We start from the raw sequence: 12,774 nt of genomic DNA, 5'->3' as shown, positions 1-12,774 counted from the left end.
TTGAACTCATAACAACTCGTCCAATAAACACTTCGGCTACCGGTGTCACAGATATACCTGTCTTTAGTACCTGTGCGTCTGTGTTTACCTGCTGTCAGAAACGATCTCAGACAGCGTCTTTTGGATCAAACCATCTATAAGGAGAGGAGGGGTGGATGATTTTTTGGGTTTGAATATAAGGCTCAAGTAGGGGACTTCTTAAAAAATAAGTTGTGGGACACTCATTTGATTTACATCAACGTGAAATAGGGAGATTGTCGGGAGAAATAACAATTCGGGAGTACAGCAGGAGAACAAGTTAAAAGCGGTAGACTCCCGCCTAAATCGGGAGTGTTGGCTGGTCTGCACACACCAAGATCATGTTTGCCTAGATCACTCCGCCACATTGATGACAGTATTTATTAGAGTGAGGGTTGTTGTTACTAAAGTGTGGTCAGTCCAAGGAATCACGAGTAGGTATATTTTTCCACTTTAGAACAAAACTCACCTGAACCTCTGATTTCCTGTATTAGTTATGGAGGGGTTAGCCTGTTGGATATTTACAGGGCAAAATAGCAGCTCGGTCCTATTTGTACGGTGGCCCTGAAGGACAAAACAAATTCACAAAAGATGAAACACTTTTTCCAAAGTTGGAGAAAAATTTACATTTTGGAAAACAAATGTACAAAATCAAAACACTTTTGCCAAGGCCAAAACAAATTTACATTTAAGAAAACAAATGTACAAAATCAAAAAACACTTTTACAAGCGGTGAAACAATTTTACAAACGGCAGAACACTTTTACCATTTTGGAAACATATTTACATTTATTTTTAACAGAAAGGGAATGCACCAAATTCTGGGAGTGAAGGGTCATTTAGTTTGGAGAAACCAAACGGAGTGACGTTTGGTACTAGTACTCTGTTTGGTACCGGATCACTTCCAGTGTTTGGTACATTCCCTTTCCATTAAAAATGAATGTAAATTAGTTTCAGGAATGGTAAAAGTGTTCCGGCATTTGTAAAATTGTCTCAACGCTTGTAAAAGTGTTTTTTTGATTTTGTAAATTTGTTTTCTTAAATGGAAATTTGTTTTGGCCTTGGTAAAAGTGTTTTGCTAATGTAATTTTGTTTTATAAAATGTACAAATGTAAATTTGTCTCCAACTTTGTAAAAGTGCTTCATCTTTTGTAAATTTGTTTTGTCCTTCAGGGCCACTGTATATTTGGCTCGTTATTTCCTAACATTCTGTGTGCTATTTCCAGTATGTGTACACTAAAATACTACCTGGTCCAACATCAACTGCTAAGTAAGTTGATTAATTTCAGATATCCTTCATTTCAGCACCTAAAGGGAATTCTAAACAACACAAAGCAAGATTTCAGATTTTGGAACAGAAGCTTTTCTGACAGGTCTTTACGATTAGAAAATAAAACAGGGCTGTTCATAAGTAAGCTAATGTTTTCCCTCTGTGCTATGTATTTCCAAACAAGGTGGGCTACAGTAAGCCATGAGGTAATTCGAGGTGGCTGGGGCTATTGCCCTAAAGCCTGGTTGATAATCCAGTTTTGGGATTGACCCATGTAACGCCTGGTATACAATTGTGAACCCAATGATTGAACCTGAAGTGAAAACTAGCGTACAATGAATGATAAAGATATGTTTATTGACATATCCATCAGTGCGGACTCCAATGCAATTAACCATGCAAATTATCCAAGACAAGAGTAGATCATAGTTCCAGTGCTTTTTTTAACTGAACAAAAAGTTACAAATACAAAGATTGCGGAGGTATTCCAGAATCCTTATGTCTCTCATTATATACACTGTTGGGGGTTTGCATTAACGGGACATTACCGTGTTAGAGAAACAAACTTGTAGTTGTTACCTTGGACAATCAATGACACAGGTAGGCTCCTTTTGGTACACCATCCCGAAACTTGTCGTGATATGAATCGAGTGTGGGGACTTTGCTTTAACACACTAACTCTATTGCATGTGTCCATAAAGATGTAACCTAATATATATATATATATCTTATATACTCAAACCAGAGGAAAAAAAGTTCAGATAAAACCACAAATGTGTGGCGATTTCTTAAAAAATAAATGATGGAAGAGTTAAGATTTGTCTTGTTTTGGAGGAGGAAAAAGAGCAAACAGATATGGCAGTAAAATCAATATCCAAACGTTAAGGCACTAGGTGGGCCAAATGCTACACCTGTTTAGTCTTCTACAAATAATTTACAATTCAAACAGTGCAGTTTTACATTTGTTAACTTAATGTTTTCCTTTTGAACCATTTATCTATGAATCAATGTAAGGCAATACATTACAAAAAAATAAACAATACAAGAAAAAAAATATTACAGAGACAATGTACCAAATAAACAGAAAAAAAATCAATTAAGTTTTAGGACTCCTATATGCCAATAATATGGAATTTTCCTTATGGCTTGGAGCAATAAAAATAATTATAATAATAAAAATAATGCATAGATTTATATGATGATCTTGCATGCTCCTCACTCAATACTCAAAACATCTAATACTTATGTCCCAATACTCTGTCCCAAACCTGATAAGTGACTTGTAGAGTGATAAGAAGAAAGGCAAAAAGGCCAAAGATATTAGATGAAGGCATCAGTCTTATTTTTTTTTTTAGCTGGAAACAGAAGTACGCATGCATTTAGCTTGAGTATCTGTCACATGGGGAAAGAAATGACAAAACAGATATTAGTTTTCCACCCCTGAGACACAACCACTCACTGCAGATCTGCAATCCCTGTATGACAGTACCTTTAGCTGAACACATACTTGAAGGTGTCCCAGCAAAACCCCCTTTTTACCTTTGCCATCATAACCGTCATGTAATAATATGAAACAGGATGTATCCATGACACGAGTCCCTCTTTATAGCGCCACTGTCCGACTGTAGCTCAAGGCGAGGGAGCCATCTTCTGGTAGAAATGGAGCGCTGCAAGTTTGATGAGTTGGATGATGGAGATTTTCTTGAGGAGGAAAAGGCTGCAGAAGGGTTTGTGGGGATCAGGCCTCTTAATTTCCACGATGCCTTGTGTGTGACATGCGTTGCAGAAATCCAGCGCTGGGTTTCTATACTTTTTTCTTTTTTATGCATTTTAGACAAAATACAGGTATCCATTTTCAAGGGGTGGGTAAGGAGGGAAAGTAAAGAGTCCAAAAAAAATCCAAACGGTTCAGATGGTTAGCTGAAAGAAAGAGCAGAGACAGGTGTCCAGTAACAGAAAGGCAAAATATCACTACCTACGTTAGTAACCCGATCTAAGTCAACAAACAAGCTGATTCACAGACACCACTTTATATTGTGTTTGACAGATGATGTAAAAATTCTTCAGGTGGACGATCTAATGAGAGTAAATCAATGAGTTAGTCACTGAGCCCAACAACACATTAGTGCCAATAAGAAAAATCCCACGTGTCAACTGGAAAGAGCCCAAGAGTCAAACAATCAAACAACCAGGAAGTGTCTCGTGTTAGAAACACCCAAAAACACTATTAATAAATAGACAAGTTTAAAGCTGTAGAGAAAAGTCTTAATAAAAATCATAATCAGCACTTTCTGAAGAAGTTCCTGTCAACAAGTGCTGGATGTTGTGTCTGCTGCTTGGAGGCTGGACTGCGCTCTGCTACAACACAGGAGACAAACAGCAGGTCACGCCACTGACTTGACCACAGCTCAGCCCAGCACGCGGGATAAAATAAGACTGGTGACTGCTGCACACCCTTGCTTACTGCCTTAAACAACATCACAGTGCCTTATTGGATTTCATGCAATTGTCTTGGTTACAAAAACAAACATCTAAATAAATAGGTGTGTTAAGTCACAGATTGTCAAGTTACCTCAGCTTTCCTGTATTGCTTTTAGGGTTCTTGCGGAAGGACTGGTTTGGTCCAGAGCGAGTGGACATAGAACGAGGTGAGGCTCTTGAAAATGTGGTTGGTGGGGTCTTAGGAATCTTCTTTCCGAGATGACCGATCCATTTCTTCTGCTCGTCTTGGGTCAGGGCCAGCAGGAGCATGTCGCGGGCAGAGGTTATGTCGTAGTTCACTGTAGAGAACAGTACATGTTGTACAGGTCAAGAATAGATTATTGCAAACATGACCCAAAAACAATACTGCAAGTCAAGAGTAACCCTGAAACCATAAGATATGCTTGTTTTACCCAACCAACAATCTCAAACCCAAAGACAGTCAGTTTACGGCAATAAACGACAAGAAAAACAGACATTATGACACTTAAGGAGCCAGTGCTAGTGCATTTTAGGAACTTTGATTTTATAACAGCAACCTAAAAAACCTATTTAGTTATGTATCATAGCAGACAGAGACAAACAGAGAAAAGTACATGTAGGGACTGAAACTGGTCCATCTCTGTCAACTTAGCTTAAATCAATCCATCACTTTTCACAAAAGTTAGTGATTACCCTTCAAAATGTAATTCCTTTCACTCAACTTATTGACAAACAAACGTAAAGTGGAGGTGAAGTTACTCAAAGGTTCGGCTGTATGTTCTGTATGACTGCAATCAATATACTGAAAACGGTCTTTAAAAAAAAATGGTCTGAAACTATAACATGTTCATGTATTGGTCAGATCTTAGACGATCTAGGACAGGCCGTCACCTTTGCAAGGGGCAATAACATCCTCCTTTTTGTCAAGGTGGTCCTTGTGGCACTTCACGTGGCAGCGGCGACACTCCAGGGCCGGAGGTGGCTTGAAGACGTGCCACAGGGGCTTGGCACAGGCCTCGCAGTTGGAAGGGAAGTGATAGAGCGTGGGGATGAACTCGTGGCCTTTGTGTGGGAGACAGTTGGTCTTGTCGCCCTGAGGGACTGTCTCCATGTCCGCCTCCTTCCTGCACTCTCCCTCATTGGCATAAAGAATCTGAAGACAGACAGAGAAAGAGGGCCAAGTCAGAAAAGGAGAAAAGAATCTCGGGGCTGAATATGAAATGTAAGGAACTCTGCGAGACAGGAAAAGGCCTCCAACCTGGAATATCCTTGGAATCTCCTCTGTCTCAGCTCGGTACACGTCTCCTTGTGTTACTGGTCTCACATGGAACAATTTACTGTTGAAGAAGGCACCAAATTAAATCTGATATTTATATAACACCATGACCTTTAACAAATCTCTTCTGGTTCGTACATTTTTCAGCCACACACAAGACAGAAAAAAGAATACTTACTCGATATCTAGTACCATTGAGGGGTTGGACTGCTCCTTATCCTGCTCGTCATTGTAGAACAGAATCTTCTTACTGCTCACCACCACATACTGCACATATTTAAGAGGACAATGAGAGGAAGACAGATACTGCCCCCGAGGGGTTGGCAGCATTCTTAACAAACTGAAGCAGACTTTGAAACAATGCGGGGCACAAAGAGGAAGTGCCAAATAAACACAGCATACCTGCTTCTTCCATCCGTAGCGCTTGATGTTAGCACGGTTAGGAATAGACAGCCAGCCCTCCAGTCTGGATTCTATAAGGAAGAAAAAAGAATTACAAACCTATGCAGTGAAGGAAGCGCACAGGCCATGCAGTGTTTAAATCCAAACTTAACTGGGGAGAAACGAAATCATACATTAAGTGACAAAGGTCATTAAGGTTTCAAAACACCAGGGAAACCCTTTAAGGAGTTCTGCCGGCGTTAAGGGAGCTGCACTGGAGTTGGTGAGAAGAGCTGAGTTTAGAGATCCCATGCTGCGTCTACACACTCCTCATGCAGGAGGAAAACATGAGCCATGGTTAAATACTTCTGACAGCATGTTAAAAGATGGTTTATCAGTTCAAATTATGCTACAAGCTCCTTAAAGCAGAAGTTAGTATTTATTTCCTCTTGGTTATCTCTGTCTCTCACTCTTTTCATAGAAACAACCATGTGCATCTGCAGATTTAACATCATATGCTGTCAAAATAACTTCAAGTGCATGCGGCTGAAACAACACAAGTTAAACGGGAGCAGTGATCTACGAGGGGCTGGTCTACTACGTGTGGCTTTGTGAGGGAGGTCTCTGTGTCCAAACAAGCAGTGCTTCTGGGTGAACATGCTGAAAAAAACCCAAAACAATAAGAGTGTTACGTGTTAAAAAACACACAGTGCTGTATATGACAAGTAACAGCTGCGTCAGTGTCACACGTTTTGAAAGTTGCTGAGAGTGAGGCAGTAAACCTCAAACAGGGTGTAGTCTGGTACCATCTGATGTGGTTACTTTACCGTTAGAGCTGAACTTGTGTGACATTATGCAAATTCACCGACAGCCTTCTTAGTTAGTCTCCTAAAACTGTGTTGTTCAGAATGTGTGCACATTTGGGGAATAAGATGTTCTCTTCATTCCATCAGGCTTCTTTCAAAAGTGTTCCCCCTCCCCCAAACAGAGATGGCTTTCTCACCTCGCAAAAGAATACTTAAAGAAACTCAGAGGCAAAAGAGACACAAAACACACAGCAGCTGCAGCACAGGCCAGGCAAGAGGGGCTCGTCCACTCAGTTACTCACAGAGGGAAAGGAATAGAAGTTACAAAGATAAGAAGGAGAGGAGAGCCGGCTGGACATGAGGGGGATAAAGAGAGACTGATTTAACCACAGATATCAACCAGTACATGAAAACACACCTACAATAATAATGCAGATTTGTCCTATAGATGCTCTTTCTCCTTTGGAATACACCAAAGCTGAATTCCTAGGCACCTGTTGAACAGTCTCCTCAGTGAACACTTGCTCCTGTGTCTCTAATTAGCAATGTTTCTCACACTGGATGGTTACTTTTTTCAACCTACGAGCTTAAACTGAACATTTGGTAAAAACAGTAAGATTGTTTTTGGTAGACTGATTTTAGTGCACACAATAGATTTCTTTTTTAAATCCCAGGTAAGCATAGGAAGCAAAACCCCCCTAAATGAATTAGAACTTTTGGTCAAAGAGATGAATGGAACATTTTACATAAGGTGATACAAACATTAACATTTAAAATCAGTTCTAGAAACAAAAGTTGGTTTTAGAAATCTCGGCTGATTCCCAAAACAGTACGTACTGTTTTAGCCAAAACGTAGGATGTAGTATGTAAACAAAAGTGAAACTCGCAGTATTCCAAAAAGTACCCGGATGTTTTACTGATTCGGAATAAATCCTCTGTATGCAACTGACCAGTCCCTCTCGCTTACCGTTCCTCACAATGCACAGCGCTAATAATCTTCTATATCTTTTTTCAGTTTTTAGGTGCATTACCGCCACCTAATGCGTTTTAGTGCAGACCAAAGTAGTAACCAATGCTAACGTTAACGGTGCGTTACATTCACAGTGGAGTTAGGTGAATTTTGTCACTTCCTTTTGTTACAGAGGCAATCTCACAGGTAACCGTTATTTTATATGAAATGTATTCAATTCCATACATATACATATATATACATTACTTCACAACTTTTTCAAAAATTGTAAGTGGATGCTACCAAAGCAGTTTTGCTAACAGCTTTGCCATTGTTTACTTCCGCTATCAAAAACCGAAAACCAGCATAGCCTGATCCACCCAGCATACCACAAAACATCATTCATGGGTAATATGTAGCAGATGGTTACAAATACAGTGATCATCTAAAGATCGCCTTTAGGGGAAAAGACAACCTTGCAGGTCAACATTAGAAAAAAAATATCCTAAAAATGACCTTTGAATAAAAAACACGACTACAAGGAAACAAGGAGGAGTTTGGAACAGTAGGGTATTTCAATGATTGGCTAATTCAGGTGCATAATTAACCCAAAATATCTTACCTACTTCTATCTGAATAGGATGTTTAAAAGCATCCTCAAGAAATGAACAGTGTTGATGAAAAACTTGTAGGTTAACTCCAGTTTGAATATATCTAAAACCAGTCCTCTAATGCATTGTTTACATTTATGCCTTTATAGACCGTTTCATTTACAGACTTTTTTCAGGACTCGTACATTTGGGCCTGGAGTTTGTAATACATGTTAGAAGGAGCAGCAGTAGTGTCCAGTTGACCCTACCTGCAATGTTGCTGTCTGTCTCATCAGTCTGCAGGCTGGTGACACTGGAGTTATCCATGCGCAGTTGCAGGTCGCTCAGTTTCTCCCGCAGCTGCTCGATGTCGCTCTCCTTGCTGTCAAGCTGCATCTGCAGCTCATTACGATATGTGCATTCCTCTACAAGTTGCTGTTGGTAGAAAATCAAAGAGATTTTTTTTTATTAGAAACAGATATATATATATATATTTTTAAATCAAACACGCTCTAGCATACCGAGAGCCCATTACTCACCCCCTGCATCTCACTCAGCTCTTTCTGATACTTGATGGCCATGTGGTTAAACTTCTCCTTCTCCTGGTTAAGTTCTAGCTGAAGCTTGCGGTTTTCTTTCTCCTTCTTCCGCAAGTCGGCTGTGCTGCCCTTCTTCTTCTGGTCCAGCTTCATGTCCTTGCGGTTCATGATCTCTGCCAGCTTGTTCACCGCCTGATAAATTAAAGTGATGAAGGAAGTGTCAGCGACCATTTTCCACTCGCTTTAGAAGAAGTTTGAGGAAACCTTTTGGCTGAATAAGATGCATCCTCACCTGAGTCTTCAGTGTGCGCTCTGTGTTGAGGACCTTCTCATAGTTGGCCTTGATTGCATTTGAAATCTCCTCCTTCTGAGTTGTATACTCTGTTGAGGGAAAAATAACAATGCTTAGACAAATACGTGACTAGAGCACAGCTAAGACAAAGAAAAGTCACGGCATGGGCAGTACCTTCATCCTGAGTTTGAATCTTCTCGCTTAACTCAGCCTTCTCTTTGCTGAGGTTCTCTACATCTTTGGTCAGAGTTTTATTCGACTCCTCGAGCTGCAGACACATACATTAGAAGGTAAATAAAGCTGAATGTGCTGTGCACTGAGGTGGACAGTAACCACATGGTATCACAGAGACAATCCAGGTACTACTCACCCGTGAGATTGTTGCCTCCTTGTCATTGATCTCCTGCTTATGTCTCATCACTGCCTTCTTGTTCTCCTGGCTGAGCTCAAAGTACTGCTCCTCCTGAAGTGCCCGGGCAAGCTGTTCCGACTCCGCCTTGGTCACTGTCAGATCCAGCTGGGCAGACAGGGAGTCCCTACGTCCAGGTAAAAACATGTTAGATACGCCATGGAGCCCCAGATCATGCTATAACAAAACTATGATTTGGATGTCTCTTACCTTTCACTGCTGAAATCCTGCATCTTTTTATGAGCCTCTTGTATCTGCCTGTTCCTTTCTTCAATCTCCTCTTTTAGCTCCTTGACCTGAGTTTTATAAAGTGTCTGAAGGAGAAACACAGACATTTAGTCCACAGTTCCACACTAATTTAAGAAGACAATTTTGAGACTTCCTGTATACTTACAGAAAAATACTGTTCGGCCTCAAGCTGGTCCTGAAGTTCCCTCATCTGTCCCTCGTTGCCTCTGTATTGTCTGTGAACACACAAAACAAATTCATAAAGGACTAATTGCACACACTTGAGCACTTTCCAAACAACACTCTTGACTCAGACTCTGCCTTGAAAATGTAACCAGCGGCCCATCCAGCAGCACTGGCTATAGCACTAGCCAGAGGATTAGCAGCAGAGTGCATGGAGCTGGACACAGTAAACCCTGATCCTCTGATGTAAACACCATCGCAGAACAGCTTTGGCACAGTCACCGTCTAAGCTGCAATAATAGTACTAATTTGAAAATCACAGGCAATTGTGGGCCAATTTACGCCTTGACTTCCAAAGAGCATTACTGGCCCGGGCAGGAGTAGCAGGAAATTAAAGCTCCTGGCTCAAACTACTGGCAGTCAGTATGAGAGAGAAATTAAGTGACACAATCGCCTAAATACGTTAAAATGTTCTTCTTCGAGTGAAGCCTGTAACAAGTGTCAAAAATGAAAAACAAGTCCACTCCAGTGGAGGATGCCCACTCACTTGGTCAGCTGAGCCAGCTGGAACTCCAGCGAGCGTTTACTCTCCAGCGCTGTATTGATCTCCTGTTTGAGCTGCTTCTCTGAAACCCGAAGACGGTCCACCTCCTGTGTGCGGCCCTTCAGGTCGTTCTGAGACTGCACGCGCTTGCTTGACTCCTGTTCTAGCTGTATCCTCAGATTCTTTACCTGGAGAAGGGAGACAGAAAGAAAAAACAGGTTTATTTGATATATCCAAGTGTTAAAAGAAGCCCGAGTAAGAAAGAGAGAAGGATTACTCACCTCATCTTCCAGCCGTTCTTTCTGCTTCATCAGCTGCTCCATCTTTTGCACAGACTGCTTGAGGTCAAACTCCAACATGGAGCATTGCTTCTCAACCTCCACGATTCGGCTCTCTGCTCGCATCCTCGCTCCATTCTCCTCAGACATCTTCTGCGTAACAGCTGGTGAGGGACAGCAAGATATCACATGAAACCGTTTGTTCTGCTGCCAAGTAACTGAATACCAACAATCCAACAAACATGTTGATTTCAGTGCGCTTGCTATTTTGTAACCATGAAATATCCATCTGTCCAAAAAGTTCCCTTCCAGAAGATTTAAAGACAGAAGGAAGAAGAAGAAGATTTAAGCATTTAGACAAGCTGTCCAATAAAACATGGTTTTTAAAGAAGATTAAAAAAGGAGGCTAAAGATGTCTTATCGTTGTTAGCAGAGACTTCCATAGTCGTGCAGAGGCCCTGTCACCTTTGGTTACAAGCTGGGATCTCAGTACAACCAGCAGAGATACATTCACTGAGCTTTGGGAACTTAAAAGTAATCAATAGATGCTTGAAATCAAAGCAATAGGCTGGCAAGGACAGAAGTCATGTGTTGGGATTCATTGGTGCCGGTTAAAATATGAGCAGCAGCTGGAGTTGGTGGAGGGAGCTCTGACTGACACCCGGAAGAAATGCATTACGATAATCTAAATGAGAAAATAAAAGCATGAACATTTTGTATCATTCAGAGGAAGAAAGGAATGATGATACTTTAGTGATAATGTTTTCAATAACTAAGGGCATAGCAGGAATTGAGGAGCAGAAACTGCACATCCACTAATTTGTGAGCATCGATAAACGTCGGAGTGTTTTCGTTGAGCTGGAAACAACATACAGATGCACGGGGGCTTAAATTATTGATGAAAACACAGTTTAAAACCTGGTAAAAATCTGTGTTTTGGGATTAGAATGAAGATCAGGTAATGGTTTTATTATTATATCTTTGTTGGGTTGAAAGTGGGTACAAAAAAAGCCTGGAGTGTAGTCCTGTATGTGGCAGGTGAAATGTAAGAGTCGACCTGACAAACCTTTAATTTATTGAAAAACTAAAGGTACTTCTAAAGTCCAGCTTTAATATGCATGAGGGGATGTTCTGACATGCTGACTGGCTTACACGCCTCGAATTCCTCTCAGCCAAACATCCCCTGAAGGTGAGTCTGATCAGATGGTAGACAGGGACGATGAAACAGGAAGACAGGGTCAGAGAGAAGGTTTAGAAAATAAAAGTGGGAAGGCAAATTAAAATCAGGAGAGAGGGGAGTTTAAGTGGGATTTGGGAGAATTAGAGTGAAAAACAGCGGATAGTGACATGCTCTGACACAGGACAGGCATACCAGTCATGGCAGCTGATTTGGCTTCTTCAATGGACTCATATTTGTCAGTGAGTTGTGCCCGCGTCACCCTGTGCTCGGTCTGCTCCTGCTCCAGACGCTGCTGCAAGGTCTTCAGCTTGTAGTTCAGGTCGATCTCCAGGTTGTTCTTTTCCTGCGTGAAAGGAATGATAAGGAGAATAACATGAGGCCTCTATCATCCAATTAGAAATACACGGAATAACTGCAACTCCCTCTAATTCTACAGGGTGGAAGCACTTCTGTATACCTTTAAACCCTATCATGACATCATTCCATATTATTTATACCTTTTCCAGGTTGTTGCTCCTCTCCTGGGCCTGTTTGCGTTCTGCCTCCACTTTGGAGAGGCTGTGCTTCAAGTTTTTGTTGTCCTCCTGCAGCCCAGCCATCCTCGCTGGGAAGAAAAGATAAAGGCAAAAAATCACAATCATGCTCTGACGTGACAGGAGGATGTTTTTTCATTGGAAACCTCTTTCATTGTAGCTAATCAGATAGTTTTGAATGTCATAACCTCTCAGAATGCACTGTCAGAAAATGAACGCCTCCATCCCCCCCATCCTCTTCTCGACTTCCCACTAATTCTCAGACTTTCGTAAGCTTGTGTCTAATAAAAGCATATTGTAAATCATAGACTAATTTAACCGCTGTGGGCGTCGTCAGTACTCCAACATGTGAGATGGCTTTTAATTTCTGCAGCTGTCTAATGACTGAGCTCATATATCTAAATGAGAGAGAGATTACTAGCCTTAAAGAGTTATTTTAATCAAGTGAAGATAGATTCAGATTAGATTTAAAAGTCTTCACTGTGAACTTCAAATCAAGCAGATCAGGATTTTAGCGTGGGATTTGCATTTGTAGTCGTCTTCATCATTGTGCATTCATTTGTCACCTTGCAGCTCCCTGATCTCCTCCGAGCCCTGGCTGTAGTTCCTCCTCTCCGAGTCCAAGGTGCTCTGCATGACCAGAAGCTCCTTCTCCAGCTGGGACTTCTCCGCATCTCCTCCACGGCTTCTCTCCTGCAGATCACGGTTCAAGCTCTCCAGCTGGCTCACTGTCTTGCCCATCTCCGTGTGGCTCTTGCGCAGCCTGGCAGCGGTGTCCGACTCTGCCCGCAGGAGGTCGTTGGCCTCTTCCAGCTGTTGATTGAAAACAAGAGAG

The 12,774-nt window shown here is 41.4% G+C and overlaps 1 protein-coding gene across 2 annotated transcripts in view; it reads right to left on the bottom strand.

The window, feature by feature from the left end:
- Positions 1–1,624: 1,624 nt before the first annotated feature.
- Positions 1,625–12,774, bottom strand: part of rock1 (Rho-associated, coiled-coil containing protein kinase 1) — a 39,510-nt gene continuing 28,360 nt past the window's right edge. The window contains exons 16-34 of one of the 2 annotated variants that reach the window (XM_034703828.1): positions 12,506–12,752; positions 11,904–12,010; positions 11,599–11,749; positions 10,230–10,390; positions 9,952–10,136; positions 9,388–9,457; positions 9,204–9,307; positions 8,955–9,120; positions 8,759–8,852; positions 8,585–8,673; positions 8,293–8,484; positions 8,023–8,188; positions 5,430–5,500; positions 5,206–5,294; positions 5,010–5,088; positions 4,643–4,904; positions 3,861–4,068; positions 3,577–3,646; positions 1,625–3,208 (exon numbers count right to left, since the gene is read on the bottom strand). In XM_034703828.1, coding sequence (XP_034559719.1) covers positions 3,595–3,646; positions 3,861–4,068; positions 4,643–4,904; positions 5,010–5,088; positions 5,206–5,294; positions 5,430–5,500; positions 8,023–8,188; positions 8,293–8,484; positions 8,585–8,673; positions 8,759–8,852; positions 8,955–9,120; positions 9,204–9,307; positions 9,388–9,457; positions 9,952–10,136; positions 10,230–10,390; positions 11,599–11,749; positions 11,904–12,010; positions 12,506–12,752 — 2,493 coding nt within the window. In that variant the 3' untranslated portion in view covers positions 1,625–3,208; positions 3,577–3,594. The remainder of the gene's footprint in view (positions 3,209–3,576; positions 3,647–3,860; positions 4,069–4,642; positions 4,905–5,009; positions 5,089–5,205; positions 5,295–5,429; positions 5,501–8,022; positions 8,189–8,292; positions 8,485–8,584; positions 8,674–8,758; positions 8,853–8,954; positions 9,121–9,203; positions 9,308–9,387; positions 9,458–9,951; positions 10,137–10,229; positions 10,391–11,598; positions 11,750–11,903; positions 12,011–12,505; positions 12,753–12,774) is intronic. The other variant, XM_034703829.1, reaches the window with a different exon arrangement.

Source organism: Notolabrus celidotus, chromosome 15 (assembly GCF_009762535.1).
Source record: "Notolabrus celidotus isolate fNotCel1 chromosome 15, fNotCel1.pri, whole genome shotgun sequence".
Classification (NCBI taxonomy): Eukaryota; Metazoa; Chordata; class Actinopteri; order Labriformes; family Labridae; genus Notolabrus; species Notolabrus celidotus.
This window is presented reverse-complemented; position numbering and strand designations above follow the sequence as displayed.